The following is a 15,015-nucleotide window of genomic DNA, read 5'->3' as shown; positions in this document are numbered from 1 at the left end:
GGTACATTTTTCAGAAACAAGTCTTGATAACTTTTTTCATTTTGCTTGTTAAGTAAACGTATCTTGCTTTAAGAACATTTAGATGTTTGAAAACTAGGACAAGCAACTAGAAAACTAGAAAACTAGAAAACAAGACAGCAAATGTTGAGTAAGATCATATTTTTTGCAGTGTCAGGGAGCACAATTATACGCAATATTCTTGCCATAAAACAAACAAAAAAAACCCCTATTAATCCCAATGCCACTACTGTAAATGCGTTTGCCAATATCTACATTGCCTGCTATAAAAAGCAACAGTTAGTCTAAATGCTTTGAAAAACAAATCCCATGAGCTGTTTTACCATGCTAAGGATGTTAGCAAAGCCATTTATCAATATAAGGCTTCACTACAGCAAGGTGGTACATTCTTGTGCTGTATATTCATGTTATTTATGTTTATGTTTTATTGTGAAAGGCTATTGCTAACACAACACAGGCAGCTACCTTACTTTGTCAGCTGTATGAAATTGATAATAAATAAATGATTTCAAAAAGCAATGCTTGTAAAAGTGTTTGTTGAAAAAGCACTACTGTATTATTTGCAACTGCAGCTGTTACAGCTTTGCAACTGTTTAAATCATTTTTAAAATACAGTCTGTTTCAGTAATTTTGAACACTTTAGGACATACGCTGGTAAAAGGTGTTTCATCAGCTAGATTTCAAATAATTCTTACAGAAATCTGCAAAGTTTGCCATTGGGGTCTAAATGTTTTGCTTTTCATTGCATAATACAGACATACAATGCATTAGTAGGATTAATTGTTTAAAAAGAAAAAAGATGATACAGTTTGAAGGGCTGCCAAATGCCCAAAACCCCTCTAAAACCATCTAGACCCAAAACAGACCATCCAAATCTGCATTAACATGCTTGGAGACCAGCAAAGCACTTTGGGCTCCAGTAGGATCAGTGCTATAATACAGTCTTTCCCATTTCCCAAGTGAATCAACATTCTTTAGATTCAGAGAATACCATACAAAAAACATTTTTCCTGTTGTCGGTGCAGTCTGCATCATGCAGGACCCGTGTGATATGGTGCTGGAGGAGGTTGACTCAGAATGGGAGGCCCAACAGAGGGAGCAGGCCTTGGAGCAGGACGTCCAAGTGCCGCAGGAGGGCTCTTCCCTGCTCCAGGTGCTGCCCAATATCCTGCCTCACGTGCTGGCAATGCAAGAGCAGGAGGATGCAGAGACCCAGACCGAACGCTGGACTCCTCTTATCGAGAGCATCAAGAAGGAAGCGGAGGAAACTGCCATTGCAAACATAGAGGAGAGGTGAGAGCCAGAGGTTTGGATCCCAGTGACCTTATGATGGATGTGACTATGTGAAACCATGCATATTTTAAAATGGAACAGTCTATTGAATCTTTGGTCGTAATAAAAAAATAATGTTGATGTGAAGGCATTACATCTGCGTGTGTGTGTGTAGACTGCAGCAGGAGCGTGTGGAAGCGGCTCGTATGGCGGAGGATTTGGCTCGGCAGGCTGCAGAATTGGCCGTAAGACAACTGGAAGAAGAGCACACCACACAGATCATCATCGACACGAAAACCGAAGAGCCGGACAATGAGGATCAGTAAGTCACAAACACACCACAAACCCTGAGAGGAACTGAGTTCCTGCCCTGTTCTGTGTTTGTTAAGAATGAGATCTGGGGTGTGATAAACCACACAAAGTGGCTACAAAATGCGCTTTTTTGGCAACCAGTGCGCTGTGTCTCTGTATCTTTCATACTGTCCCTTTCTCTTTCTCACACATACACTCACACACATGCATAAACACACTTACAGTGTTCAGAATTCACCTGTTCACTGTTTGTTTTACAAAGACTGCCAAATATCCAGGAGGAAGAGAATGAAGAAGATCCAGAGTAAGTGTTTCACCTCCCTTCAGCTCTCGTTTATGGTTTTCTGCCAGGGTCCAAAATTAACTCTCATCAAATAACAAAAACAAGTAAAAAATAGTCTTTGGTCTAGAATTAGAGTTGCATAGTGTAGCTTTTAGTCTATTTGTTTTGTGGTCATCTATACGCTTCATTACAATACATTAAAATAGAATACAATCTACTTAAAAATGTGTTGTGTGCCTAAATATTTACCTTAAAACTGTTTTAAGCCAAAAAAAAAAAAAAAAAAAACACTACTGTTGAAATTTTGGTAAGAATTTTAAAAGAAGACTTTTATGTTCACCAAAAATGCAGTAAGAATTGCAATATTGTGATATTTTAGTACAATTTAAAATAACTGTTTGAATATATTTTAAAACGTAATTTATTTCTATGATGAAAGCTGAATTTTCTGCATCATTATTCCAGTATTCAGTGTCACATGATCCTTCAGAAATCATTCTAATATGCTCTAAAAACATTTTTCATTTTTATTTTATTTTATTAATGTAATATTTTTGTGGAATCCAGGATAATTTTTTTTGAAGAATATAAAGTTCAAAATAACAGGATTTATTTTAAATAGATTTTTTTTGCAACATTATAAATGTCTTTACTGTTACTTGTGATCAATTTATTCAGTCCTTGCTGTTTCTTTTTGCAAATAAATAAATAAATAAAAATGTACTGACCGCCAAAAACTGGAACAGTAGTGTATATTTAAAAAATATAAATAATATATTAAAGGGGTCATCGGATGCAAAGTTCACTTTTACATGTTGTTTGAATAATGTGTGTTGGTAGCGTATGTACAAATCTACCCTATAATGATAACAATCCATGCAGTGGTTTTTAATTAATCTGTAAAAATAATATCCTCTTTTTCAAATCGAGCCATTCTCAGATGTCTGTCGGTGTGGCATCACACCCACAGAGGCCGCTCCCACGATAGTTGATTGACATGAGTGTCTTACCTCAGACCCGCCTTAAATCAGCTGTAACAGTCCAACCTCCATTGTTTCGATGCCGGAGCAGGGATGTAAGTTAGACAAGAATATCTCCGATTGAGTGATTGAGGTGTTGTGTTGCTGGATAATAATGAACACAGTGGTTGTCATTTACTCCCGACATTTGAAGATGCAGTGGATTACATTTGTTTGTTTGTGTCTTTGTTCTCGCGAATCACTCGTGATCCAGCTTCACTTACAGCAGAAGTGAGTATAAGGGTTTGTTGTATGAATCTTTGCGATCGCCCTTCCTAATAACGCACTAGTTAGCGAGTTTAGAGGCTAAATGCCGCCAAATGCGGCTAAAGTAAACAGGCTCGTCACTCCACAGAGAGAAGAGAGGGGTGGGGCGAGCAGAGCTCATTAACATTTAAAGCAACCTCGACCAGAACAGGATGATTTTTACAGAGCTCATTTTGAAAAGGTAAAAAGGATGTTGTTTTACACTACCATTGAGAATTTTTAACCAAAGTATATTATAGACTTTTATAGGCCCTAAAGAATTATATCAACTTGTGGAAAATGGGCATCTGATGACCCCTTTAACAAAATCACATGTGGTGTATGTTTTTTCTTTTTTTACAGAAAAAAAAAAAAATATATATATATATATATATATATATATATATATATATATTTTTTTTTTTTTTTTTTTTTTTTTTTCATGGCCAATTTAAAAAAAAAAAGATGCATGGCTAGTCTATTCACAGGTGTGTCAAAAAAAAAAAAAAAAAAACAATAATAATAAAAATACATAAATAAACTTAATTTTGGACTCTGCGTCCAGCCTTTCAGTGCTGCAACTTTCATCACAGCAGAATGAATGATAATATGGGTGGATGCAAGTTCTTGCTTGCTTCTCTTTACTGCTGTACCGTTACTTTATTCTCCTGCATGTCAGCTGAAGTGCTGTTTGTCCTTTCCGGCTCACCATACAGGTTACAGCCACTCCATGAAGAGAGTGAGGAGGAGAATGAGGATAGTAAGATCACAGAGTAAGGCCTTCATCCTCAGAGCTAAGCTGCAAAGAGCTAGCAGCCTGGGCATTACACTACCTGGGTAGTTGACATGACAAGTCAAGCAGTGACAGTAGGGTCCTTCAGCGCAACATTATACTTCATTAAAGCTGCAGCACATGCTTTAGCTGCTGTTTGTATCTATGCAGTCTACATGCAGACTTGTCAGTTCCTGTAAAACTAGTTGTACTTCTGAGATAAGTATAAAGTTTTCATACAATCATGTAGTGTCTTTAGAGATGGGGAATATTATGGCTCGTTTCCATCGAGCGGTACAGGTCAGTACGGGTCAGTACAGTACAGTACGGTTCGGGAACGAACATCCTGATCCAGCTTGCATTTCCATCGCCAGCAGTACCCTTACTTGATGGGTGTGGCGTTTGAAAGTAGCAATCGATGCCTCTTTTTGTTAAATGTCAGTTTTAATGAACAATAATAGCCATTTTAAAAGTATAAGTACAAAGTATAAGAGGCTTATATATGAGGAAATAAAGACAAAAGCAAACGTTTCAGTCAAACGTATGCCACAAAGCCAGCGTTGTACTACGGTAACTTTCAAAACATATATATAAAGTTGAACATAACTTTGTGCTCAGCCAAAACATTATGACCAGGAACAAATAATAGATTCATGAGACCAGCGACTGCCTGTTAATATACTCGAAACAAATTGTATCTCATGTTTAATCACTACAGAGACATCAGAGACAGCTGAGCACCCGGTGATCACCTGGAGCTCCAAAAACGGCATAGCAAATTTTCAAATAGACGCTATCTTTACAAATAAACTGCAGATTTGAGTTTTAAACAACTACATTCTTGCATACTCTTAAAACTACATTTCATGACACAGTAAGAGTAATATTTTGAAAATTAGGTGGGTTTTGGGCAATGGCGTTTCACAAGTCCACAAGAACTGACAAGAGCGCATATTGAGAAACGGCTAATGTCTGTGTGAAAATATAAAATTATAAAATACACTGTTATAATTTTTTGTGTTTGCGCACCCAATGTAAATAAGCCCAACACGCATGAACAGCACAACAAAATGAGTGAAAGACGCTTTATCCCCTTGTAGCACGCACAAGTGACGATTCGAGAAGGGTCTGGCTGCAGACATGACCTGCACTTTCAGACGCCTGCACTCTCAGACAACTGCACTTCCGGAAGTGACGTCACTTGCAGTCAATTTTATTTTTACCTTATTTTATTTTTTATTTGTATTTTTAATTGAATCTCTCAACATTTTACAACAGTAGCCAGGTGGTAAAGACAAGAAAAAATAAACTAAATTACAATGCCACTCGAAATCGCCACCTGCACTCTCAGCTACCTGCACTGTCACTTGCAATCCACACAAATGGTGCGTGTTGCCAATGGAGACAAGACGCTGTGGTCGTTAAATGATTAAAACTAATTTAATAGCATAATGTACAGAGTCCTGCTGTCATGAATCTGGTCAATGTTCCGCGGTCCGCTCACCACCAGATGTCACTCTCACCCTATCACACACTGACTGTTGCTTTACACCCCAGACTACATTATCCATCAGCCACTGCTCCCATCACCTGCGCCCAATCAGAGACAGTATAAAAGCCCCGGTCTTCCTGTTACACTTTGCTGAGTATTGAACTGTGTTTAGCATTCATACAAAGCGTTTCCTGGTTATCCTGTTTCTTGTTTTCCTGTCTTGTGACCTAGCCTCGTTATTTTCGTTTAGTCTGTCTCGCCGCCTGCCTTTGTTACTCTCGCCTGTCTGACCATTCTCCTGCCTCGCCCATTGGATAACGTACGCCGCTGATCGACCCTCGCCTGTTTATGGACTTTTCTTCGTCTCGCTGTCTAAACACCTGTTTGCCATTGTTTGACCCTGCCTGCCTTTCGACCATGTCTTTGCCTCGTTGTATCAATAAAAGTCTGCAAATAGATCCGCCCGCCTCCCGTCTCCCCGTTACACCTGCAAGTCATCTGTAGAAAATAAAAACAAGACCCTCAAATCAGGGGCCAAAAAAAAAGAAATATATAAAATAAAGTAAAAAATAAAATAGACTGTAAATTACATCACTGGTGGAAGTGCAGGTGTCTGAGAGTGCAGGTGCAGTCTGCAACCAGACCCTATTGGATGATTCCAGTCAACCAGTCAACCTTCAGTGAGTTTAGCTCCACCCTTTTGGTACCCTTTGCTGTGCTAGGTACCCCAATGGAAGGGTACCAAAAAAATGGTACGGTATGGTTCTCTATTTTGGTACCGTTCACAACTTTGGGCAATGGAAATGGACATAATTGCATATTGAACTGTATCGTACTGAACCGTACCGCTCGGTGGAAACGAGCCATTATATATCAGATATAAAATGGCCACATTCACACAGCAACAGAATACAGTTGTCAGTACTGTATTTGAGTCCTTAATATGGTTACGTTCACACATAGTACGGTTATTTACGGGTGTGAGAACTGAATTCTGTAACCGAACTTACACTCGTGCGTCACAACCGCATTGTCGGAACACACGCTCTGTGTGAACTGAACATGACTAAACAACTAGTTGTCCTTCACGTCATTCAGTGTGAGAGAGCTGCTCTGCCGCACACGGCATCTACCGTGTGCTGCGTGGTTTAATTTGTGGTTTCGATAACTTACAGTGATGGAGAAATGAGCTGTGTGTCATCTTATAGTTTATATCCAGTCTCCACCGGAGACTGTTCTTTGCGTGGCTCAAGTGCTCCGCTCTCCACTCAAATTTAAAAACTGCTGTTGGTTAATGATGATCTGATGGATGAACTCATGGCTCGATTGGATTCTTGTCATCAGAAAGCTGTAATACTTTCTGTTTTACGGACGTCGCCATCTTTGATATTGCTTTGGTCTCTGTTGTTATAGTTACTGGTAAGGAATAGCGGCTTGACTCCCGTTGCATGTTCATACAGACAGTATTCCAAAAGAGACTGTTTGCTGCTGTGTGAACGGGACATTTCGAGACACCTGTAACTAAATGCGGTTGTCAATCCCAAAAACTGACAGTGTGAACGTAACCACAGATATATAAAATATCTTAAATAACTTTGATTCATTTGACGTTCAGTAAACATCTCCATACCTTTGTTTTACGATGGTAATTATGTATATTGTAATATTGTGAAATAATGTGAAATGTAATTTATTCCTCAGATGCAAAGCTGCATTTTTCTTCAGTGTTACATGATCCTTCAGAAATCAATAATGTGCTGATTTGCTCATCAAGAGACAATTATTATTATGAACAGAAAAGACTTTCAACAACATTGAAAAAAATCTTAATTATTAAAAACTTTTGTCTGGCAGTATAAAAATGAAATTAGGGAGAATGTTTCTTTAAATCAGAGCAAGCGTCTTCTGAATGTGGTCTCAGTCTGTAAAAAGACAAACTATTACAAATACAGAAGTGTCCCACTTTTGAATACTTTGTTATTTAGGGTATGATGTCAGATGCTTAATTTAGGCTTCATCCTGCTTTACCACGTCACTATCAACCATTCTGTCTGAAAACCAGAACAGCTGATGCCAAAAAAGCTTCTAGGCCAAAGCACTTAAGTAGAAGTAGAACAGTTTCAAACCTGCTGCTGCTGCTGCATATTGCAGTGCTGAATTCAGAAAGTCATGGAATTAAACTGTGCACTTTTTATCAACATTTCGCAACCAACTTGACATCCCCTGTAAACAGTGCCGACATGAAAAGGTATGTTAAACTGGCCTACATTAGTTTGTGAATACTGAACATAGATTTTACCTACATTACAACTTATGCTATTCATATTCTACTACAACACCATATAAGATGTGCCACAGAAAAGATCTACTGGTAGAGTTTTGTCATGCTAAAAATGTTACAGAAAATTTAGTACCACTGCTGCTTTCAGTTAAAAGATGACTGTATGTCAGGCATCTAATCTTGCCAGAGAATGTGTTACTACTCTTTCCTGCTTCACAAGCAAAAGTAGGTGAGAGGATTCAAGCGTTGTCACAATCATGCATCATACATATTGCATTTGTTGGTTACAGTACTCCTTACTGCATTAGCTCGGTAAAGCTACACCAGAAAAAAAAAAAAGAAAATTTGGTTAACATTTACCCAACCTCAGGTCATCCAATATGTAGATGAGTTTGTTTCTTCATCGAAGAAATTTATCATTAAATCACTTGTTCAGCAATGGATCCTATGCAGTGAATGGGTGCCGTCAGAATGAGAGTCCAAACAGCTGATACAAACATCACAATAATCCACAAGTCATCCACACCACCCCAGTCCCTCAGTTAACATCTTCTGAAGCAAATAACTGTGTGTGTGAGAAACAAATTCATCACTGAGGCATTTTTAACTTTAAACCGTTTCTTCTGGCCAAAATACAAATATATAATTCATAATAATGCTTCAACCAGTGAAAACGTCCATCCCCTGTTGTCCTCATAAGTGTTTTGGACTGTTTTTGCTTCTAAACAGGGCTTGATCTGTGAATATTTTTCTTCTAATTCAAATGAAAAAGTTTTCACTAGAGTAAAAAATAGTATGGATAGAGGACTTTAGTTGGGACCAGTGCTTCAAAAAGTTTTTCACTTTTTCCAGTCTCTGATCTAGCGAATTTCTCCTTCACTTGAGTTGTGTGGATTATTGTATGATGTTTTAATCAGCTGTTTGGACTCTCGTTCTGACGGCACCCATTCACTGCAGAGGAATGCTACATTTCTACAAATCTGTTCCTATCTACATCTTGGATGGCCTGAGAGTGAGTACATTTTCAGTGCATTTTCAGTTTTAAATGAGCTATACCTTTAACTGTAATCTAAATAACAGTTCAGCTGAGTACAAATGTGTTTGTCTTTCAGAATGGTTGATTTTCATAATCCGATAACTATTCTTGTCAGCTCCTTCGAGTTTTATCTGGTCAGCCCCTGCAGATCTGATTGGTGGCAGTCTGTAAATGCCTGTCATTGACTAGTTGTGTTGCCATGACTAGACTTCTGCTCAAACCCCCTTTTCAGGAGCCTGGTGGACGTCTGCCCGGCGGAGCCCTCGCCGCACCAGTCTGAGGTTTCAGATCAGGCAGTACACGCAGATCCGGTCTCACCACCTGTGACCACTCAGCCTGAGCGCGCCACATTTTTACCTCCTGATGCTGACCAGGTAACTTGCTTGAAACACACACATTTGGATTTGTGCTGAATAAGAGAATGCTTAACATGAGAATGCTTTTGTGTTTATGAAGTTTGTAAACATTTTGTTTTATTTACCTGAATTTTACATTAGTTCTGAATACAATAATGAAATGTGACATACATCATTTTTCTCTTAACCATGCAATTTTGTCCCCGTGCAATGATTTGTTTTCTGGGAATGTACTGTCTACTGCTAATAATTATGTATTGTTTACTTGTGAAAGCAAAGCTGTTACATTTACTACATTTTATCCAATTATGCTTTTATTGAAAGAGACTTGCGTAGTGTTAGTAATTTCAAGGTACAGTTTACATTTTTATCAATTCATTTATTCCCTGGAAATCACACCTTTGGCCCTTGAATCCAATTAAGAAAATTATGCAGTTATGCTGCTACATAATGGAGATTGTAATTGTAATGTGCTCATTTGGTACATTAGAAACCACTGAATGAATTATGAGATGAAATATAATGAAATATGAGTTGAAATATTAAATGACAAAATGCACAAAGCCTTTTTAATTGTCATAGAGCAAGCAGAGGATTATTTTAGTACAGATTTTGTTTGTTCTGAATTTAATTGAAATAGAAAAATTCATTTGAACAATTATAAATCTTTTCTGCATTTTTTTAAATTAAATGCAACATTGAATAAAATAATATTTCTTTCAAAGTAGATTTTTAACGCTGTAAAAAATTGTAAATTAAGTAAGGTTATGTTTTACAAGAAAATACTATTTCAGTCTTTACAATTTCACATTTAATTAAATGTGTTACAAGCTGTTCTTTATAATTATTTGTGAAATTTCCAAGCAATTTCTGATTGATTGGAAATTCATTTCAGAGCCTTTTTTAGTGCAGAAAAAAAAAAAAATATATTGGGATTGTTCTGAATTACAGCTATACACATTTAGAAATGTTTTAAAAGTTGGGGAATTGGTCATATTTGACCTTTCTGTCTTATGAATGTTTGCTTTTATTCATCTTCTGTTGTTACAGGAAGAGGAACCTCCTGAAGAAGGATGTGGAGGTCAGTGCGAACACACACACACACACACACACACACACATACATACATATATCCATGCATACGATGACTATATACATGTATGAAACGTGCAGTACAAACCAAAACTTAAACCATATGAACAAATGTAATGAGAACGTCCAGTAACTGAAGTGGTCTGCCTGTCTGCAGTGCCTGCTAACTGTACTGGCGTAAAGAGCTGGATTCTTCGCATTCCCCATGCTTCCACATGCCTGAACAGCTTACATCTGCTGAAAAACAATAATGTTCCCGTGCCCAAGATGCCCTCCGATCTCCTTCTGCTATACCAGGAGATATCCCAGCTCCCAAAACAAGCCAACCAGAGCTTCCAGAATGTCCTCCATCGCCTCAACATCCTCAAGCCCATGTAGAACGCCTAGCAGCAGCATGTAGTCTAGAGTTAGAATCTGTAGCTAGTGGATTTTATTCTTAAAACACCCACAGTCATCCCAAATCAAAGTGCCCTAAAATCCAAATCAGCACATGCTTGATGCCTATAGACATGAAGTGCTCTACAGTTACAGAAAGACACCAAAGCTCCAGCAATCTCTCAGGTGAACTGACTGTGCTAGATAGCGCTGTGCTGTGCTGCGCTGTGCTGCTTGTTGTGTGCTAGTTATTTGTTTAATAAGTCAAGTATGTTACTATTGTTCACATTTAAGGTTACTCTACCACATAGTGTGCATTATTGATGTGAATACTGCCTCAAATCTTGTGTCCTGTTGAGGAGAGATGTGCTGGACTATAAAAAAGTCTAAATATCACAAAAAGACCTGGAGATCTTTTTACAAAATATTACAGAAGAGGGATTGACAGTGCAGGCACTCCACTCTCATTTGCGGCTAAAAAAAGATTGTAAAATGTATTTAGGAACATGTATGTGAGTATGTATGTGAATCCTTAAAAAGTTATTATTATTTTTTTTTTTTTAAATTAAAAAAAAAAAAACAGTTTTATGAAATTTAATTTCCATCCTCTTTTTAAATTTGTAGCCAGAATTTGTAGTAAATGACATACATTTCAAAATAAGAGCCCTTGTGTATTTTGTTTATAGTTAAAAGTCCCATATTATGCGTCAAGTTTCTTTTTTTCCCTGATTATTATTGGCACTTTAGTTACACAGTAAACTGTATCTGAAATTTAATTCAGCATAAACTTTTGTACCTTCTGTCTGGGCTCCCCCATCACCTATACAGATTAAAATCGGCCTATGAACAGGCTAACACAGTATGAAAAGTGATCATAGTCATTTCTAGGTCTGGATAAGTATGAAAAAAAAAAAAAACAACAACATTTGTTTTTCCAGACTATTGTCCCTATTCTGTTTTCTAAAATATGAAATTTAGAATTTTTTAAAAATAAATTTGATTTTTTTCAAAATAGTTACTTTTAGTTCTAAAATAGTTAAAGTTCTAATATTTATTGCTGTGATACCTTAAACTGTGAAACTTAACTTGTGTTGGTATTGACGCCTGAAATTTTGGTCTGTGACAACAGTAGTTTGTAGTATTGTAACAGTATCAAACTGTGAATTCAGCATTGTGAACTGAACCTTCAACTGTTACACCCTTAATTATTTGTTATTCACAATGAAATATGGTCTGAAAAATCTACAGTGAGTTTTGAAATGAAAAATGTGTAGGAAGCTTGTAGGAATATTTACATAATTCTAAAATACAGTTCGAAGCTTTAATATTATAGAAATTTTCATTGTGCCTTTAAAGTTTTTTAATGCCCTTCTAAATTTTTTAACTTGTGTACATATGCCTCTTGGGAAAAAAGTAAGCGCCAAGCCCTGTAGAGATCTGGGAAATCATGGAAAACTCTTCAACGTTGTGATTTCAAATTCAGATGCGAAAATGTTTGTTCTGTATTTGGGTTACTATTTTAAAGAATGTCAATGTAGCTTTTAATGTTTTAAGATTTATTATCCACAGCATGATTTAATGGCCATGTGTTTCTTTCTTGAGTATCTGGTTATGACTTGTTTATCATAAATATCACATAATGTGTTATTTCACATGCACAAATATATGTCTTCGAAGATTTCAGTGCTAAAATGTCATTGTGTGTGCTCTCAGAAAGCACCCATGTGAAGCCAGCACTGAAGGTAGAAGAAGTGGAAGATGACGAGATGACCGTTCCCAAAATCATTGTCCCCTCAGGGATAGATTCAATGACCCTCACTGTTCCCGTACCAAATCTGATGTCCCGCAGGTTAGTGTTTAACTAGTATTTGATCTATTAAAATGATCTATTGGCTAAATAGTTTGGTGAGCTCCTGTTTTTTTTTCTTTCTGCCTTTAGCAAAGCTGTGGATTTAGAGTAAGTTGTTCTTAATCAAGTTTTGTAAAAGTATGGCTGCTACAGTAAAGACTGTAAGTTTTATACTGTATGTTGTTGTTGTTGTTGAAGAATGCAGGAGGATATGGCTCCTGGTGAGGAAAATGAAGACAGCCTAATGAACCCGAACAAGTCTGATCTACTTACTGTGGATGAGTAAGTCTTTAAAAATCCAATGTCTCAAAACCCTTGTTTAGACTCAACTGAGATGTGATCAATCTGATATGACTTCCTCTGCTATGTTGTCACTTCCTGTAGAGGCCTTGAGCGTCCGGCCTCTGCGGCCAGTCAGACAAGCATTGTTGTGAATGAGCGTCTCCAGGAGCTGGTCAAGCTGTTTAAAGAGCGAACAGACCGTGCAAGAGACAGACTGGTCGATCCAGACGAGTCTGATGATGAAAGCCCTTCGGCCTGTGAGTAGACCTTTATTTGCGGTTTATTTTACTGTATTACTTCAGTGATGTCAGGTCAAGATAGATTCTTCACCTTTGATTTTTAAACCCTAGCTCCAGCCAAAAAGCCTGGTGAAGCTCCACCTCCACCGCCTCCTCCAGAGGAAAAGAAAGACGATGAGGAGAAGGCTGAGGAGGAGGTGAAAATCTATGAGTTTATGGGATACAAATTCCCAGTTCCGCAGTTCAAAATGCCCCAGATTCCTGACTGGCTGAGAGTCATACTGGAGTACCGTTTCCCGTCCAGCATTGATCCCTATACAGGTGAGATCTGCAACCAGGTAGAGTAGGTAAACTCTATGGATCACAATGGGCCATTGTTAGAAAAATATACAAACTGCCTTATTAAAGAGGACATCGGAAGCCCATTTTCGACAAGTTGGCATGATTTTTTAGGGTCTTCATGAAATGTCTGCACCATACTTTGGTTAAAATTCCTCAAAGGTCATGTAAACCACACCCTTTTACCTTGTCAAAAGCAGCTCTGTTCACAGTGACCCATTTCAGTGCATGCTCTTGAAATGATAATAAGCTACTGCTCACTCCACCCCTCTTCTCCGTTTATTGTGTATTTGGTGGCGCGTTACCATCAAAAACAAAACTAACCCACTGCTTCCTCAGTGGCTCTGATGTCGGGAGAAAATGAAGACTCTTATGTTCACTTTTACAGTGCCTTCCACTAATATTGGCACCTTTGGTAAATATGAGCAAAGGTGGCTGTGAAAATAAATCTGCATTGTTTATCCTTTTAATATTTTAGTCAAAAAATTCACAAAATTCTAACCTATTATTGACATCAACAATGGAAAGCACGGGGAAAATCTCATTATGAAATAAATGTTTTTCTTTAGTTCATGCTGACCACAATTATTGGCACCCAATTACTGCAACGTCCTTTATTCAAAATAACAGCTCTGAGTTTTCTCCTTTAATGCCTGAAGAGTTTGGACCTGACAACTTTGAACAGCTAACAAGAGATCGGAGACCATTCCTTCATACAGTGTTTACCAGCTCCATGCTGGTGCTTCTTCTCTTCAGTTCACCTCACGCATTTTCCATAGGGTTCAGGTCAGGGAACTGGGAGGGCCATGGCAGAAGCTTCATTTTATGCTCAGTGACACATTTTTGTGTTGATTTTGATGTTTGGTTTATATCATTGTCCTGATGGAAGATCCAGCCACAGCTAATTATAGAACTTCTAACAGATGCAGTCAGATTTAGATGTTTTATCCGTCGGTATTTGCTAGAATTAATGATGCCATGCATCTGAACAAGATGTCCGGGACCTCTGGCAAGAAAATAAGCCCACAAGATTAAAGATCCAGCAGTATATTTAACCGTGGGCATGGGGTACTTTTATACCAAACCCATCTGGTAGATTTGCTCTTTTAGTTCTTTTTTTAGTTTCATCTGACCACAGAAGCCAGTCCCATTTGAAATTCAAGCCGTGTCTGACAACTGAACATGCTGGAGTTTGATTTTGGATGAGCAAGGAGGATGTTTGAATTTTTTAGTCTTTTGACCCCAAGACTCAACTAATCTCTACAATTTTCCTGCTGTGATCCTTGGAGAGTCTTTGGACACTTAAACTCTCCTCCTCACCATGCATTAGGACAATATGACTGGAATTCTTAATTATTGTCCTAATGATGGAAATGGGGATTTTCAATGCTTTAGCTCTTTTCTTACAGCCACTTTCTATTTTGTGAAGCTCAACAATCTTGTTCTGCACATCAAAACTATATTATTTGGTTTTATTCCTTGTGATGGATGACTATAGGAATTTGGCCTTTGTGCTCCTCTTATTTATAATCCTGTGAAACAGGAAGTCATGGCTGGACAATATCATACCCTAGTCATTCTAGTGTGCTAAATAAATGCAAATATGAATGGGAATATACTTCAGAGATTTTTACTCATTATAATTTCTAAGGGTGCCCAGCATGCATTAGAGAAAAACATTTATTTCATTCATCAATTGTTTTACTTCAATGAAAGGTTAGTATTTTGTGAATTTTTTGAATGTAAGATCAT

The 15,015-nt window shown here is 37.7% G+C and overlaps 1 protein-coding gene across 3 annotated transcripts in view; it reads left to right on the top strand.

Moving 5' to 3' along the window:
• Positions 1 to 15,015, top strand: part of cngb1a (cyclic nucleotide gated channel subunit beta 1a) — a 44,121-nt gene that overhangs the window by 14,060 nt on the left and 15,046 nt on the right. For 2 of the 3 annotated variants that reach the window (XM_051135436.1, XM_051135435.1), the window contains 12 exons: positions 1,044 to 1,311; positions 1,466 to 1,612; positions 1,865 to 1,906; positions 3,867 to 3,923; positions 7,648 to 7,662; positions 8,964 to 9,105; positions 10,138 to 10,168; positions 12,268 to 12,403; positions 12,494 to 12,511; positions 12,602 to 12,685; positions 12,788 to 12,942; positions 13,036 to 13,245. In XM_051135436.1, the coding sequence (XP_050991393.1) occupies positions 1,044 to 1,311; positions 1,466 to 1,612; positions 1,865 to 1,906; positions 3,867 to 3,923; positions 7,648 to 7,662; positions 8,964 to 9,105; positions 10,138 to 10,168; positions 12,268 to 12,403; positions 12,494 to 12,511; positions 12,602 to 12,685; positions 12,788 to 12,942; positions 13,036 to 13,245 (1,305 nt within the window). The remainder of the gene's footprint in view (positions 1 to 1,043; positions 1,312 to 1,465; positions 1,613 to 1,864; positions 1,907 to 3,866; positions 3,924 to 7,647; positions 7,663 to 8,963; positions 9,106 to 10,137; positions 10,169 to 12,267; positions 12,404 to 12,493; positions 12,512 to 12,601; positions 12,686 to 12,787; positions 12,943 to 13,035; positions 13,246 to 15,015) is intronic. The other variant, XM_051135437.1, reaches the window with a different exon arrangement.

This window comes from Labeo rohita, chromosome 18 (assembly GCF_022985175.1).
Source record: "Labeo rohita strain BAU-BD-2019 chromosome 18, IGBB_LRoh.1.0, whole genome shotgun sequence".
In the NCBI taxonomy this organism is placed as follows: domain Eukaryota; kingdom Metazoa; phylum Chordata; class Actinopteri; order Cypriniformes; family Cyprinidae; genus Labeo; species Labeo rohita.
Note: the sequence above shows the minus strand (reverse complement) of the source record. Positions and strands in the feature narration are given on the sequence as shown.